The sequence below is a fragment of the Podarcis vaucheri genome (assembly GCF_965113315.1).
Source record: "Podarcis vaucheri genome assembly, chromosome: Z".
NCBI classification, from domain to species: Eukaryota; Metazoa; Chordata; class Lepidosauria; order Squamata; family Lacertidae; genus Podarcis; species Podarcis vaucheri.
This window is the reverse complement of record NC_138758.1, coordinates 38704468-38722421: the sequence shown is the minus strand read 5'-3', so window position 1 is coordinate 38722421 and position 17954 is coordinate 38704468. Positions and strand designations below refer to the sequence as shown.

At 45.3% G+C, this 17954-nt stretch overlaps 1 protein-coding gene across 1 annotated transcript in view; it reads left to right on the top strand.

Moving 5' to 3' along the window:
* The window catches only part of LAMC3 (laminin subunit gamma 3), a 71933-nt gene that overhangs the window by 17626 nt on the left and 36353 nt on the right, over window positions 1-17954 (top strand). The window contains exons 3-12 of the mRNA XM_082208093.1: window positions 1020-1150; window positions 2108-2274; window positions 2589-2777; window positions 3567-3684; window positions 5178-5276; window positions 5891-6027; window positions 10582-10695; window positions 11662-11863; window positions 13156-13268; window positions 14294-14512. Coding sequence (XP_082064219.1) covers window positions 1020-1150; window positions 2108-2274; window positions 2589-2777; window positions 3567-3684; window positions 5178-5276; window positions 5891-6027; window positions 10582-10695; window positions 11662-11863; window positions 13156-13268; window positions 14294-14512 — 1489 coding nt within the window. The remainder of the gene's footprint in view (window positions 1-1019; window positions 1151-2107; window positions 2275-2588; window positions 2778-3566; window positions 3685-5177; window positions 5277-5890; window positions 6028-10581; window positions 10696-11661; window positions 11864-13155; window positions 13269-14293; window positions 14513-17954) is intronic.

Sequence of the window (17954 nt, the reverse complement as noted above, 5' to 3'; positions counted from 1 at the left end):
ACTGGTAGGGTGGAAGGCAGAGAGACCAACAGTAGGTGGAGCCAGAGAGCCAATGGCAAGCAAAGCCAGCCCATTCTAGTTTTGTCCCTGTCCTCCTCCCTGGTGAGTGCTGAGACTAAGCAGAATGGAACTAAAATAAATAAATAAATAAATAGTCCAGTAGTTGGTCTCTAAGGTGCTTCTGGACAATTTTTAAATTTTTATTTATTTATTTTGACTGCGTCAGACCAACATGGCCGCCTCCCTGAATCCAGAATGGAACTGACAGCCACTGACACCTTCTAAATGGTTTGTTCAAGAAATATAACCCATGTAGGAATGTGGCCTTTGAACTCTAAAAAGCCTCTGCCCTTCTGCTCTTCATCAATCAGATGTCCTGCACCCCTACTATTTCCTTACTTTCTCACTTACTATAATTCATTTCTTAATCCAAGGATCACAGGGAAGTTTACAATATAAAAACACAAAAATATATAAAATAGTAACAAACAAAAACTGTTATGTACTAAGCTTGAATCCTAGAACAATAGGCAAGAAAGATTCTAGAATGCAACAACAGATTGGCCTGCAGGAAAAGACCAATCAGGCTCCAGGAGGGAAGCAGAATCACCCAATCAGACAGGACTCATTGTGTAAATAATGTATATAAAAGCCTGAGGTTTGGGGGGCAATTGAATCACTGTTTTACAAGCTGCAATAAAGAGCATGAAATCACTACAGGACTCAGAGTATATTTCAAAAACAATCTGCTGTTCTTGTCTCCACCCTTCAAAGTCCCAGGCTCCTCCTCTTCTCTTAGAATCTGAGCCTTTGCAAACATTCATTTTGGTCAGTGCTTTCCCCCCAGGAGGTACTTAAGGGTACGCAATACCGGCACGTTGTTGTTGTTGTTGTTGTTAAAAAGTGTGGCACTTACTGTAACAACTTCATGGTGAGTACCAACACCTATTTTTTATAGGAAAAAAGCATACATTTCGGTCCCAGTGGATTGTCAATACTGATCCTGTGTAATTCTGTAGGAGTGGGTGACCGGGACGGATTTGAAGATTTCTTTGGACCGGCTAAATACCTTTGGGGATGACATCTTCAAGGATCCCAAGGTGCTGCAGTCTTACTACTATGCCATCTCAGACTTCTCCGTAGGGGGCAGGTAAGGTGGGCGGAAAGAAGAAAAGGACAATCATAAAGGGTAGTTTTTTTATTGGGAAGGGGTGATTGCTCTCACCTGGGAAAAAGGAAAGTGTTGCCAACCTTAAATCATGACTTCCTGCTGTCTTATGAATCCCCGCTTCTTAAGGCTCAAGTGTAAAATCCTAACCCAAGGACCACTACCCTTTTTGGGGCATGAGGGGTCACCACATCTGGAATCAAAGAAATTCTCCTGGGTCCCAGCAAATGGCTATTTTACAATTTCCTGGAGATAACAGGAATTGAACCTGGGACCTTCTGCATGCAAATCATGCTTTACTGTAGTTCAGACAGTGTTTCAAATGAGGCCGGATAAGGATTGCTGATTAAAGAAGCAAAACATGTGTCCTTTGGGTGGAGGGAGGGATAAATAGGAGTGGGGAAATCATGGTCCCAAATGTTTCCCCATTCTACCTCCCCCGTTCCTGGTTTTCTTTCTGCCCATTTCCGCTGCAGTGTTAAGAAAACACACTAGAGAAAAAGGAGGATGGGAGGGTGAGGGTGGTCTTATGAAAGCACAGCAAGGACCACACTGGCTTTATCTGTCTTGAGTCTTTCTCCCAAGCAGCTGGGATTTGTTTTCTTCTGAACAGGCCACCCTCAGAGACTCCAAGCACAGCGAGTCCTGGGATTAGGGGTCAGGGATAAGCCCTGGATAAAAGAGGTGAAGGGTGCTATGGACTTGATTTGTGTTCTATCTCTCAAACTTTGCTTAGCATATGTGTTCCCTTGAGGAGAAGAATGTATTTTCCTCATTTTCAACAAAGGCGCATTCAGGACAGACGAGGGGTCTGGAGTGCAGAGAATGTTGTTGGGTTTGTTTTTGTTTTAAATAGCCTACCCTGCTTTGGAGAAGTTCCTAACTGAAGAGGTGAATAATACTGAAAGGGTCAGTTGTCCATGTTTGGGTCTCTCCTAGGTGCAAGTGTAATGGCCATGCTAGTGAATGCATCCCAAATGAAGAGGATCAGTTGGTTTGCCTCTGCCAGCACAACACCACTGGGGTAGACTGCGAGTTGTGCCAGCCGTTTTATCAGGACCGCCCGTGGGCACGGGGCACCGCTGAGGCTGCCAACGAGTGTCTCCGTAAGTGGCATGTTGGAGTCTGGCAACTGTGGTCATTTCCAGTATAAGGAATAGCCTCAGAGCAGAAGGACCACCTATAGTTCCGGGTTCCTTTCCCCCTCGGAAAATTTATTTCAGTGGGTCTACTCTTGAGTATGTTGGAGAGCACCCATTATTATTATTATTATTATTATTATTATTATTAATCTACAGTGCAATCAGGATACCGTAAGCAAAAATAAAACAGAGAAGTCTCTGCCCCCAAGGCAATAAAAGTTAAGACAATAAGTTTTGGCAAAACAATCTTGTGTTTGTTTGGGGTTTTTTGGGCCCAGCATGCAACTGTAGCGGCCGATCAGACGAGTGCTTTTATGACTGGGAGTTATACCGACGCACGGGGCACGGTGGCCACTGCCGAAATTGCCAGGACAACACGGACGGCCCGCACTGTGAGCGCTGCCGCCAGAATTTCTACCGCTGGGATACCCAGGCGGCATGCCAGCCCTGCAGCTGCAACCCAGCAGGTAGGCAGATTGGGGAGGCAGTATGAAGGGTAGGGGGTAGGAAGGGAGAAGTGACATAAAACTCCTAGCTATCTTCTTTGATTGGTAGCACATGAATATATATAGAGGGTGAGAGAGAGAGAGAGAGTTTTTAATACAAGATTGTTCACAACAGAGACTCCACCCACATATTATTATGCCACTTTAAGTTTAAACAGCCATGGCTCTCCCCTCCCCCCCCCCCCAAGTATCCTTTGTACAGGGAGGTGAGAGTTGTTAGGAAACCCACCATTCCCCTCACAGAGCTAAAATTCTCAGAGTGGTTTAGCAATCAGCTGCTCTCCCCAGCTTCCTCCCTGGCATCTCCAGGTGGGGTTGGAAATGCCCTTGCCTGAAACCCTGGAAGAAGAAGAAGAAGAAGAAGAAGAAGAAGAAGAAGAAGAAGAAGAGTAGTAGTAGTAGTAGTAGTTTGGATTTGATATCCCGCTTTATCACTACCCTAAGGAGTCTCAAAGTGGCTAACATTCTCCTTTCCCTTCTTCCACCACAACAAACACTCTGTGAGGTGAGTGGGGCTGAGAGACTTCAGAGAAGTGTGACTGGCCCAAGGTCACCCAGAAGCTGCATGTGGAGAAGCAGGGAAGCGAACCTGGTTCACCAGATTACGAGTCCACTGCTCTTAACCACTACACAACAATGGAGAGCTACTGCCAGTCAATGTAGATAATCCTGAGCTATATGGAGCCAATGGTCTGACTCAGTATAAATCGGATTCCTCAGTTCCTTTGTTGACACTTTATATCTTCCCAGGTTCCTTGAATCCCCAGTGTGACAGTTTAGGGGCCTGTGAATGCAAAGCAACGGTGACAGGCTGGAAGTGTGAGCGTTGCCGAGATGGATTCCATTCCCTCAGTGAAGGCGGGTGCAGGTGAGAGGAGGAGGAATAGTATCCCCCTGGAACTGTGGCAGGGGCAGGACTAGCTCTACCCTTAGGCAAAGTGAGGTGGCCACTTCAGGTGGTAGAAGCTGGGATTCCTCCTGGGCCCCAAGCCATTGTCACTCTTCAGCATACTCCTCTCCACCTGTTCCCATTCTTCTGAGCTGATGCTAGGAATGGTGAAGAAATTCAATTTTGTTTGCATTTCAGTGGGAAGGTGCACTTCTCAAATCAATACACAAAGCGAAACATGGCTACCTTTCAAAATTAACTTCTCAGAGTGTTTTGGTTTGATTCTCCAACCAAAGTGCATGTATTAGGAAAATATGCACATAAAAACGCATTTACTGGGGCAAAATAACATACAAAGTGCGCTACATTAGAAGAAATTGCTTGCAAAAATGCATGTTAATCTACACTGCATATAAAAGTGTGTTTATTAGGAGGAATTCACAATAGATGCTAACAAATTTCTTGACTGTTCTTACATCTACTAGGGGCTGTGCCCTTGTTCACTCCTGTCACCAGCCCTCCTGCCATTCCACCCACATTGACCCCCTAGAACTGCGCCTTCCCTCTCCATGCAATTATGAATCCTCTGATGGGGATTATGTAATGATAGTCTTACATTTTTATGTACCGTATTTTTTGTCCCATAGGACGCTCCGTCCCATAGGATGCACCTAGTTTTTTGGGGGGGGAAATAAAGGAATTTCCCCCCCTTTATTTCCCCCCCAAAAAAAACCAGGTCGGGGAAACTGAACCAGGTCGAGGAACAGCGGGATGGCGGCGCTGCGCCTCCTTGCTGTCCCCCGAGCTTGTGGGGCTGGCCGATGTCTGCCCAGCGCGAGGGGCGCTCTGCTTCAGGGCACCCCTCGCACCGGGCGGCAGGCTGCTATCCGCAGCCTAGAAAGCCCTGCGGGAACTCCCGCAGGGCTGCCTAGGCTGCGGATGTGTTCCTGAAGCCTGGAGAGCCAGAGGGGTCGGTGTGCACCGACCCCTCTCGCTCTCCAAGCTTAAGTGAAAGCCTGCATTTGCCCCATAGGATGCACCCAGATTTCCCCTTCATTTTTGGAGGAGAAAAAGTGCGTCCTATAGGGCGAAAAATACGGTATATAGGAAGATATAAAACCTATAATTGCTGCAGAATTGTGAATAACTGAATTTAAGATGGGGGGGGGAGGAGAAACCAAAACTGACACATTTGTCCATCCCTAGCGGGCAGCAACGCTTTCTTGTTGCAAGGTTGGCTGCCTCGCCTAGTTCCCTTCTTTCAACACTTCTCAGACGTTGTCTGGGAAAGTCCCCTTACTGAGAGAGCAGGCAAAGAGGCAGCCAGGCCAGGCCACACACCCCAGCAGCCATGATGCATGTGGATACCTTGCTCTGGTCACATCGCACATGCTGGAACTGGCGCTGCTGTACTGCAGCCTTCGTTTGAGTGACACAACTTACCGGTATGTGTCATTGGCCTTCTTTTTCAGGCCTTGTGCTTGTGATGCAGCTGGCAGCGTAGGAACATGTGACCCTAACACAGGACACTGCAGGTGCAAAGAGAAGGTAGAAGGGTACCTGTGCAACAGGTGAGTAATCTTGATCTCCCGCCTCTCTTCCTTTCCCTCTGTTGTTCCTAGCCCTGTGCAAACATAAGACTGTAACCTCCTCAGAGGAGGGATCTGTCTTTTTTATTGATGAGAATAAAAGCACCTCCAGATATTGCTGAACTACAGCTCCCATCAGCCCCAGCAATCATGGCCAATGGCTAGGGATGAGAGGAGTTTTAGTTCTGTAACATCTGGTGGGCCAAAATTTCTCTGCATCTGATTTTAAAAACAAACAAACAAACAAACAAACAAACAAGCAGGCACTGTGTCATGAGCCTGAATCTGGGGAGCAGCCAAGACTCTCAAAGAACACAAGAAGAGTCTGTCTGGATCAGATCTGCCCCATCTGGCTAGTATCCTGTTCTCATGGTGGCTAACCAGATATCCCAATGGGAAGCCCACAAGTACAACCTGAGCATCCTCCCCACCTGTGATTCCCAGCAACTGAGGTTCAAAGGCATACTGCCTCCAACAGTGGAGGGAGAATTTAGCCGCTGTGGGTGGTAGCCTTATCTTCCATGGATAAAGATACACTGTCAATAAAAATTGGTCTGCTCCATGAAGCTGACTGACATATGCTCTTTGTTGTCCAGGTGCCAACCTGGTAGCTTCAATCTACAGCTCCACAACCCTACTGGCTGCACCAGCTGCTTCTGCTATGGCCATTCAACAGCGTGCACAGTGGCCCAGGGGTATGAGGTTCACAATATCATCTCTGACTTCAGCCAAGGTATTTGGGGAACTTTTCTATATGGGTATATCTGCACACTACAACGTTAAGTTGGGCTTATAGCACTTTTAACAGCTGCAGTTTCCTTGATATCATTCTAGGAGTTGTAGTTTAGTGAAAGTGGTAGGATTTCTGTTGAACTTCCCTAGGCTCCATTCAACCCAACTATATCCCAGGGCTCCCAGGAGAGACAGAAAAACAGTTAAAGCAGTAGAAGTCCATAGTGTAAAGTGCACAAGGGCATCACATGTTTATGCAAAATAGCAACAAATAAATAAATACCTGTAGAAGAAAACTAAAGGATTAAAATCTGTACAGGCAGTTTGTGTAGGGGTTGCGTTCAAAGTCAATACACATGGCAGTGGTCATGCTTAAGCCCCTTCTGAGCCCGCCCAGTTCTCAAGCCAAAAGTGGTGTATGCATTAGCACTTGCACATCACTACTAGTTTTTACAAGTTTTTACTGAGACAGGTGTGAATGAGGGTAACACAGATTGGCAGTTTTGAAAAGGCAGCCTTCCTGTCTGTGGGTGGAGTCAGTGTGAGGCATAGGACTCTCTAGAGCAGGGATGTAGGGTTGCCATATGTGATGGGATGATGAGCTGCTTGTGCGTAAAATCCAAGTCCCTCAGAGTTTGGTCAAGTTTACAAACCTCTGTCTGTAACGGAGCCCCTTAAACATGGCTCCGTCAGTCGCTGGCAGATTCCGACAGTGGTTGCTTTCGGAATCGTTTCCAACATAAAAGCTCCTTAACGGAAACACGTCTTCTGGACTCTCTGCGTGACAGTTTCCGGCGAGGAGTGGGTGTCCCTATAGGAGGTCCTGAGACCGCCCCACTGTTTTCGCTGGAAGTGTCTCTGAGCCATCCCTCCTGCTCACTTCCCCTCAGCTCACCTCCTCTCCCCCTGCTGGTTCCCTCTTCAGCTGCTGAATCTCTCCCAACCTGTGTGAGCCCTTCCACCTCCCTTCCTTCCGATGGCAGTTCCCTGACACCATATTTCAAATATGGCAATATTTGCCAAAGTTGTTGAGCTTCTTTTAGTTTTGCCCAAAGTTGTTGAGCTCAAAATCTCAAAAAAGAAGAATTTTTTGAGCTGTTTTTAAGGAAATCCACAAAAAACCTGAGACTTCCAACATTGGTTGCCATACATCCAGATCTTCCCAGACATTTCAGCGGTTTCCGCCCAGACACTGCTTCCGACTGCAGTATTCTGGCTATGTCTGGGAAATTCCGGACGTAGGGCAACCCTAAGGTAAGGTTGCCAGATGTCCCCGTTTCCCAGGGACAGTCCCCGGATTTACAAATCAGTCCCCTGACAAAATCCATCTATCTAATAGGAAGTTGAAAAGTGTCCCCGGATTCATTGAAAAAAATCTGGTAACCTTACCTAAGGGATAGCCAAAGTGATGCCTTGCAGGTGTTGTTGGACTATAGTTCCCATCATCCCTGGCTATTAGGCATGCTAGTTGGGGATGATGGGAGCTGGAATCCCACACAAGCCATAGGACAAATTGGCTACCCCTGCTCTAGAGCAGGAAGAAGCAACCATTTTGCAATTGCTGCATTTTAGCAATTGAAAATCACATACCCCTGTCAGTCTTGCTATGAATCGCTCAGATATGTGCCACTGCATCCCAGTTCACTTACTAATCTCTAAAGCAGCTGCCCCATTGAGCATGCTGCTCAGCATAAGGAGCCAACCCTGAAGCAACTGTTCTATAAATCCAGCTAGGCCCCTATTGGCTCCCCAGATTGCCTAAGTGTGGCTGGACTGTTGAGCTGCAGTACCCAAATCTGGCCATTATTTGGGTGGCACTGTAGAGCATCAGAGACCAGGCAAATAGCTCACTTTACAGTGGTACCTTGGTTTACAAACATAATCCATTCCCAAGGTCCGGTTGTAAACAAAAACAGGTTGTAACCCAAGGCGTGCTTTCGCCAATGGGTTGTAATAATTGGTTGTAATAATAATAAATGGGTTGTAATCCAAAAAAAGGGACATGCACTTCCAGGTTTGACGTGGTTGTAATCCAAAACAGTTGTAATCCAAAGCAGTTGTAAACCAAGGTAGCACTGTATGTGAAAGCCTCCCCAATGGCACAGCATCAATGGCTCAGCAACTTCAATAAAAGGAAAAAGCAGCTGTGTAAACCCAGCACTCATAATTTATTTAATTCTGAGCTGTATCTGGCTGAGTTATAGCTTTCTGTTTGGCCAGTGGAGAGACATGTGGGCGAGTACACAGCTGGTGACCCAAAGTAAACCCAATGGAGCATATGAGGCCTTCTGTCTCCTGTTCTCCCTTTGCACAGCAGGGGTTTATTCTGCACTGGCTGAAGGCCTCTGTGTGAACCTAGCTTGGACTCTGTGTGAACCTATCAAGTAGCTCACTCAGTCGCCATCCAGCATCCAAGATGGTGCTGAAGCAAGTTCATAGACCTCTCTCTTGTGTGTGAAAGATCACCCTCTGGTGAGCAGCCCAAGGAACGCTCATTATAGAACCTGTCAAAACCCACAGGGCCCAGTGGTCAAGGGGCTCCTGCTCCGATGGAAAACCTGTGTGAATTATTCTGTGCGTAGCTGTTAACGTAATAATCTGAACATGCTATTACTGTCTGCCAGGCCAGGCTACCCATGAGGTGAGGTGGTGCAGTTGCCTTTGGTAGCAGATCCAGCCTCCAGGGAGCACACCGCAAACCACTGCCTGCTGCCAGTCATTCCTTTCTGGTCTCATTTTACTTCCCCACTGCCTTCGGGTGGGGGGAGCTATGAAGGCTGAGTCAGGAGCATTTTCTGTTGTGCCTCAAGTGGCAGAATGTCCTGGGCCGGCCCTGACAGTCTTTGTGTGTATGTGTTTTATTTAATTGTAGATGTTTATTTCTTTACTATTTGGTGGATTTTTTATTGATAGGGTTGCCAAATGTCCTCCTTTTCCAGGAAACGTTCTCTTTTTCATGGGTAGAGTCGTCATAGCGATCCATAGTTAAAAATAGAAGTTGACAAATGTGTCCTCTTCAAAATATGGCAACCTTTATTCTTGTAATCTGCTTTGAATCCATATTAGTACTTCTTCTTCTACTACTACTACTACTACTAATACTAATACTATTATTACAATTTATTACCCACTCCTCACCCTAAGGTCCCAGGGCAGGTTACAACAATTACAACAATATTAAAAGCAGTTAAAACAAGTTACAGTCACAGAAATAAGGTGGATCCTACAGATATATATCTCAAGTGTCAAAATCTGGGATAAAGAGGTGTGTCTTATCATTTATCACAAGTTGCATAAGCTGCCAGATGCATCTCTATGGGAAGAGAGTTCCACAGCTATGGGGCTGCCACAGACAAATTGACAATTAAGTGGTGTATAAAAAAGGTAAAGGTACCCCTGCCCGTACGGGCCAGTCATGTCCGATTCTAGGGTTGTGCGCCCATCTCACTTAAGAGGCCGGGGGCCAGCGCTGTCCGGAGACACTTCTGGGTCACGTGGCCAGCGTGACAAAGCTGCTCTGGCGAGCCAGCACCAGTGCAGCACACGGAAATGCCATTTACCTTCCCGCTATAAAGCGGTACCTATTTATCTACTTGCACTTAGGGGTGCTTTTGAACTGCTAGGTGGGCAGGAGCTGGGACCGAAAGATGGGAGCTCACCCCGCCGCGGGGATTCGAACTGCCGACCATGCGATCGGCAAGTCCTAGGCACTGAGGTTTTACCCACAGCGCCACCCGCGTCCCTTAAGTGGTGTATACATCAATCAAATAATTAACTGATTAACAATATGTTTTTAAAAACACCCAAATAGGGATAGCATGAAATACCCATTGTATTGGAATCTGTTCCAATTATTCTTAAAATGGAAGGGGAAGCAACACATTTCGTTGTAATGCCTTTCCTTGGTTCATATAGCTTGCCTTTATACCATAACATTTCTTAGTGTCTGGAATCCAGATGCTTTCTCCCCATGGCTATCGTGGTGCAAAGTAACAATTGGTTTGGGTTTTTTTCCATTCTTCCAGAGCTCCAGTTCCTGTTTCAACATGAATAGCTCATGAGACTCTCAGTCACAGGGTTGTGGGTTCGAGCCCCACGTTGGGTGAAAGATGCATTGCAGGAGGTTGGACTAGATGACCCTTGTGGTCCCTTCCAACTCTACAATTCTATGATTCTATGTAGTTATAGGGTGAAATTTCATCAGGCCTCCATGAGCAAGAATGGCGAAAGAAGGGAAGGATATTAATTGAGTGCCCGCTTTACACACAGAAGGTCCCAGGTTCAGCTCCCAGTGGCATCTCCAGGTAGGGCTGGGAATGAAATCCTGGAGAGCCGCTTCCCGTCAGACAATACTGAGCTAGATAGAGTAAAGGGTCTCGCTCTGTATAAGGCAGCTTCCCATGTTCTTCTTGGAAGGGCTGTAGCTCATCTGTCTTGCATGTAGAAGATCCTAGGTTCAACCTTGTAGGCAAAAGTGAGCTAAATTGCAAGGTCAGCCAGACTTGCTTTGTCACTCTATCTCTCTCTTTGCTTGTGTTTTGTTGTTTTTTACTAGGACACGATGGCTGGAAAGCAGTAAATCCAAGTGAGCAGGAGGTACCCCTCCTCTGGACTAGAGGAGAGATCTTCCTGGAGCAAGAGGAGGAAGAGGCTGATTTTATAGCGCCAGGTATAGTATCTGCAAAGCAGGAAGTGATGAAAATTCCTTCTCCCAAGGCTGCTAGCTCCTTCCATTGCAGTTTATCATAATGACCCTAGGTCCAAATGGCCCTCTGGAAGGAATTTGCCCTTGGGGCCGGTCCCAAAAGCACATAGCAAGCTGGTCACTCGATGCTCACTGTTCTGCAAGAGTAGCTTGTGGTGCCAGTATCCTTCCAGCTTGAGGTCATCACTTTGACTATGTCAGGGACCAGGAGTCAGATTCCTCATCAATGGGTGATGGAGGCAAAGGTGCGGAACCCAAAGTGTTAAATCCACACTTTAATGGAAGCCTATCTAATTTACACTTCACAGAACAATACCATCAAGGCTATCCTTTGAAATTCACACTTTGCCAAATTTTCTGATGCAGGTTCTGTAGCCAAAAGACATGTGTGTTACGGGGGGAAAGTGTACCTAAGAATGCATATTTTTCTGAAAAACAACATCGAAAAATGCATTTCCTTATGGAAAATTGCTTGCAAATCATGTATTTATTGGGCAAAAATGTGTACAGCGTTGACAGATGCTGACAATTTTTTGCAATGTTTTTAAATAATAATAAATCGCAAACAGCTGGTGGAAAAGTGGCAAACTGAACTTAAAATTGGAAAACTGAAAAACTGATAGAAACCGAAATAGAGATATTTGTTCATCCAGCCCCAGTATAGTGTATTGGTTAGAGCGTCAGCCTAGGATATCTGAGTCGGGGTTTCAAATCCCCTCTTGGCCATTAAGCTGTCAGGGAGATAGTTGCCAGTTGCTATCTCTCAGCCTAACCTACCCATGGGGTTATTGTGGAGGATGAAATGGGAAGAGACAAGAACCACGTAGACCACTTTGAGCTGCTTGGAGGAAAAGATGGGATATAAATGCAGTGTGATAAATAAACTATCTAACTTTTGCCTTTCCTCTGAATTTCCCTCTCAATCCTTAGAGAGGTTCCTGGGTGACCAGCGCCTTAGTTACGGGCAGACTCTCTCCGTGTTCTTCCGCATAGCAAGCACCACACCTGACTTCCATTCTTTCCCCATTGGGCTGGTTTTGGAGGGGGATGGCATCTCAGTGTCAGCCAGTTATGCCGATACAGAAGACAGCAGAAATGGCACACACTGTGAAGAGCACATGATAGCGTTCAGGTATCTTTTTCTCTACCATTCTTCCTCACCTGTTCCTATCACAAGCCAAGGTGTTCTGATCTAACAGCCTTTTAAAAATTCTCAAGCATGCAAACAGTAAACAATGGCATTGTGGTGATCAAATGAAAAGTAAAGAGAGGGTCAAGAGAGAATCAAGGTCACCCAATTTAAAAAGTTTTATTTTGCTCATGTGAATATATATGTGTGATATTTGTTGTGATATGTAACTAGGGTAGCCAAGCTGGTTTCCTCCAGATTTTTATGAACTGCAGCTCTCATCACTCCCAGCCAGCATGGCCAATGGTCAGGAATCATGGGAGTTGTAGTCCTAAACATCTGGGAGGCACCACATTGCTCATGGTGGTGCTTTCTAGATTTAAAAATGTTATATTTTTATATACATATATTGTTCCATGCCACCCCGATCTCTTAGTGGTGCAAGGGGTTCCAGGTGCTTACCCGAAGTGTATTTCCTTTGTAAATTAGGCATAGCAAAGACTGCAGTGTCTTTATGATATATGGTTTATTTACACATATATACAACCTGAGCCTACAGTGTACAGAGCATTCACATCACAAGATTCTTTGCTCCTCTCTTAGGAGCAGCAGGCTTAGGTCTACAAACAGGAACCAGCCATGGTACCTCTCCCTTTGTTACAGCCAACCCACCAAGAGTTTTGGCAGGCCACCCTCTCTCCGCTTTTCAAACCTCTTGCAAAGTACTTACATCTTCTAAGCTGAAATCCTAAACCTGAAATCCTGAACCTGTTCTGAGCTGCTAGCAACAGCCGTATTTGCAGCGGAGGAGTGAAATGCTAGCATGTTCTTCCCCTCCTCATTTTTATCATCACAGCAACCCAGGCTGTGACTGGCAACAAGTCACCCTGCAGCTGAGGAGAGTGTTGAAGCCTGGTCTCTCAGGTCCTAATGTAGCACTCTTAACTAAATAGTAATATTAATAAGTTATTGTTAGGTGCTCCTATAACCAGCTCATTTTTTGCTTGAGCTTTGAGGAGCATTTAAAGAAATAAATACAACCAACACAGGGCAGGGTAGTGCACTTTATTGCTTTTCAGTTAACTCTAGTCAATTTTTAGTTGGCATCAGAGAGATTTGATTTGCGATCCATTAAAACTTTGGCCACTAAATGGTCAAGTGCTCAGGTCTGACAAGGGAGCAAACAGAAGTCGGATAAGTGTCATTTCACTGGGGGTGATAAGGCCATTGTTAAAGCTCTCATCCTGCTTCCCCATGAGCCCTTTTGTGTGTTTCCAATCCTGTATTACTCAAAGGCTTCACGAGGCTGAGGAAGAAATGCAACCAGCTCTGTCAGCTTTCCAGTTCCAGCGCCTGCTCTCCAACCTGACAGCGCTTCGGATCCAGGCCAAAAGCAGTTATGGACCAGGTTAGTCATTTGAAAACCTGCTATGTGTAGTTGGTCCCTGGTGTAGGCAGTCATGTAAAATGTGCAATTCCTCAAGACCTCTGGTTTTAAGTGAGCTTGAATTTGAATAAGAGCATAAAAAGATCCTGGCTTGTTCCAAACCAGAGACCCATTTAGTCCAGTGTCCTTACAATTGCCAACCAGGCATCCATTATGGGAAGTCTGTGAAAGCAGAACCTTTCTCTCCCCTCTTGTGATTCCCAGAAACTGGTATTCAGAGGCATACTGCCTCCCAAAATGGAGGTAGAACATAGCCATTGTGGATAGTTTGTCTAATCTGGTACGCCTCTCCTGGTATGCCCCGCAGAGGACCTTAAGGTCCACAAATAACAACACTTTGGAGGTCCCAAGCCGCAAGGTGGCCTGGGAGGGCGGGGTATAAATAAAAATAATGATGATGATGATGATGATGATGATGATGATGATGATGATCCTGTTTTAAAGCCATCCAACATATAGGTTGGTGGCTTCTACTGCATCTTGGATGCATGGAGAGGGGAAGGAAAAATAAGAGTATTGGAAGGCTGAGAACCTAACAAAAGCCCTGCTGGATCAGACAAATGGTCCATTTAGTCCAGCATCCTATTCTCACACTTAGCCAACCAGATGCCCTATGGGAAGGCCAAAAGCAGGACCTGAATGTAACAGTAACTCTCCCCATTCATGGTTACCAGCAACTAGCATTCAGAGACAGACTATCTTCAACACTGGAAGTAGAACATAGGGAAGGGGCTGTAGCTCACTGATAAATATCTGCTTTGCTGGAAGGTTGCAGGTTCAGTCCCTGGCATCTCCATGTAGGGCTAGGAGAGATCACTTGCCTTGACCCTGGAGAGCTGCTGCCAGTCAGCATAAGCAAGAATGGGCTAGATGGACCGAAGGATCTGATGGTGTAAAGGAGCTGCCTGTATTGCTAGCACAGCCACCATGACTAGCTGTGCAACTGAGTCTTTTCCTCCCTCTGGGTCTCCCTTCTTTCCCCTCAGGTAGGATTCTCCTGAAGGAAGTCCAGCTTACGTCAGCTCACCCAGGCCTCTCTCAGCCTGCCCTGTGGGTCGAAGAATGTATATGCCCGCAAGGATATGTTGGCCAGTTCTGTGAGTCCTGCGCTCCTGGCTTCAAGAGGGAGGTGCCATTCGGTGGCCCCTTGGTCAGTTGTGTTCCCTGCTCTTGCAACCAACATGGCAGCTGTGACCCTGACACAGGTCAGTCCTCTCTCTCTTTTTTTAAAAAAAGATATTTATTAAAAGTTTTTAAGATATAACAAGAAAAAAGAAAAATAAACATACAAAATAAAAAACAGTTAAAAACACACATTAATTTTCAATAACATAACTTCCATACACTTATTTCCTCGGACCTCCTCATACCTCCCTTCTTTGTATTCCAGTTCGATTTGTTAGTTCAGCAAATCCTTACCATTAAACTTTTACCCATTTGTAAAACCTCTTTTTTTTCATATCTCCTAAAGCATTACAGCTGGAAACCGCTTAGTTTCTATCCAACATCCTTCTAACATTCATTAATTTTACCATGTTTCTGTAAGTCAGTTGTGTTCTCTGCTCTTGCAACCAACATGGCAGCTGTGACCCTGACACAGGTCAGTCCTCTCTCTCTCTTTCTGTCTCTGCCATCCTGTTTGGTATAGTGGTTAGAGTGTCAGACAAGGACCTGGGAGGCCAGGGTTCAAATCCCCACTCAGCCATGAAGCTCGCTAGGTGTGATTTTGGGTTGGTCACAGACTCTCAGCCTAAACTATCTCACAAGGTTGTGGTGGGGATTAAATGATAGCTTCCTGAAGCCTGCATTCACCCCATAGGATGCACACACATTTCCCCTTCATTTTTGGAGGGGGAAAAGTGCGTCCTATAGGGCGAAAAATATGGTACTCCCAGGATTTCTCCAGTACAGTCATACCTCGGGTTGAATGTGCTTCAAGTTGAGCGTGTTCAGGTTGTGCTGCATGGCAACCCGGAAGTAACGGAGCGCGTTACTTCCAGGTTTTGTCGCTCGCGCATGCGCAGGCACTCAAAATGACATCACGTGTATGCGCGGAAGCGGTGAAACGTGACTTGTGCACGCGTAGACTCGCCGTCGTGCCATTGCGTCTTATGTTCCATTCAGGAACGGATCCCGTTCGCATCCTGAGGTACAGCTGTACAAAGTTAACATGGACAGTAACATTCAGACTGAAAGGAAAATATCACTGGACATGTCCACACAGTGACCAAGTTAACCCAATCCAGGTATGGCTGTTGTGTGTGATTCTACAAACCACACACACATGTGCTTAGTGGCTGCCAGCATCTGGCTCGTGCTCTGTTACTGCAACATATGGGCTGCTTCATGGGACATGACTGAGATGCACAAAGGCTTGTATTGCTCCTTTTTATAAAAAAAAAAAAAAGGAAAATTCTTAACAAGTTCCTTTGTTTTACCAAATGGAAACAGCACAACGCTTTGCTGTCTTCTCCCACCCCCGCCTTTTTTTTACTGAGGAATTCCACTGCGTCTGGTCTCCTCCTTTCTGGTTCCACGCAATCCTTGGATGCAATTCCAGGGCTTTGATCTTGCAGCTCTAATTTCCTTCAATCAAGCTGTGCGTCCGTCAGATAGGCTCTTGCCAGTCATTTGATTTCTTCCAGCCCTGCCACATCCACCCTCTTCTTCCTTGCCCCCATTTGCCCGACTCTGTTTGCAACTCCGTTTCCCAGAGCAAACTCCAAGCCAGCCAACACAGCCTTGTTCCCATCTTGTGTTGCTTGCTATACTGGTTAGATGGACCTTTGCAGGAAATTGTGAACTGAGTGTGTTCAGTGGGTGTAGAACACGAGTGAATGGTGGGTGGTGGTGTAAATGAAATGGATTATCTTGGTAGAGAACATAGGTGACTGAACCCCTGAACAGAAGCTCCTAGACATGTTGGGAAATCCTGCTGCAAAACAGGAGCGGAAATTGCCACAATGTGCTTGTTCATCAAAGTCAGAAATTAAAACCAAGCAAGCAAATATGAGTACTGTTGTTTCTATAAATGCTACAAAAATAATTATGTGATTGTATGCATTGCTTTTAACATTTCCTTCCACTAAAATCAAGTAAAATATTTATTGTTACGGTCAGCAACTAGCATCAAGGAAACAAAACAGAAATCACATAAGACACATTATCCAAATGCGTTATCATGTAAATCAATCACATAACTAATCTTGTTTGTTTCAGTTGTAGTGGCTAGTGAAGTGAATGAAATAGGCTCTAGTGGAACTTGAACTGTGGGGAAATGGAAACAGCACTGATTTCAGTGAATGGTGAATGGGATGGAAACTGCTACCTCCTTACATTCCTAAGAGGACTTCATGCTGCAACATTTTCTTGCAGCTCCTGCTACTATATATGATAGCTACTGCTGATCCAAAAACTTTACTGATTTTGTGGCAGTTCCCCTACAGTATTTGCCATCACATGGAACCTTTTCTTATGGCTTACCAAATTTCAAAAATTAATAATGGCAATTGTGTTTACAGTTGTGACATATCACTCCTAACCACATGCAAAAGTGTGTTGCTCTACACTCTTTTCTTCTTCCAATTCTCTTTTGATTTCGTATTGGAAACAGCTTCTCTGTCTACCTGGAGCGATCTCTAAGAAAGGGCATTTTGAATCTACAGACACGGCCCTTCATAATCAGAGGTTCTCTGGCTATGCTCTATTTGAAGTTTAAGACCTTTGCAAGTCACCTGCATCCCATTTTGAAGCTTGTATTTATTTCTTTATGCTGTCTCCACTTTTTATGGGCTAAAACTGCTGATGGTTAACAGAAAACCAAGCAGCATGGAAATGATGAGCCAGTGTGATTTATTGGTGGTTGAAACTATTTAAGAAGGCTTACTAGCAACAGGCATCCTTTCTCCAGTTCCAGGAAGCTGTTTTCTTGTGTAATGCCCATTCATGTCAATGGAGCTTATTCAACAGAAATACCTGATGGTTTATGTGCAGATAAAACAGGGGTGAGAAATCTAGGACCTGGGGCCCAAATGCAGCCCTCCAAACCTTTTTGTTTGGGCTAGGGCTGGGTGATACCAGACCCTCCAAGTGTCCCGATTTTCCAGGGATGTCCCTGATTTTGTTTCTGATTTGATCCCAGAATATCCCACTTTTCCTTAGGATGTCTCTTTTTCATTGAAGAAATGTTGGAGGTGATGGAGTTATCTGAAGGCAATCTTTTTTTAATTTTAATTATGTTGGAAGCTGCCCAGAGTGGCTGGGGCAACCCAGTAAGATGTGGGGGGGGGGTATAAATAGTAAAATCATCATTATGGAATGGGAAGTCCTTATTTTCATTGGAGAAATGTTGGAGGGTATGTGATACATTGTCCAAAACTGGTTTGACATGGCACAAACTATGATGTGTGCATGTCCCAGGGTTGCCAAATCCAGAAACAAAAGTTGTTGAGCTTTTTTTTTTTTTTAAGGAAATTCACCAAAATCTAAACTTTCTGACATGGGTAGCATTACGTCAGGGTTTCAAAAAATTTCGTCTCTACCCTGATTCAAACAGCAGTGTTCTGTTTGCTCTGCAGGGGGCAGAGAAGCACAAGAGCATGTATCAAAGAAAGCAGCCTATCAAGGACCTTTCCTCAGTAACTTACG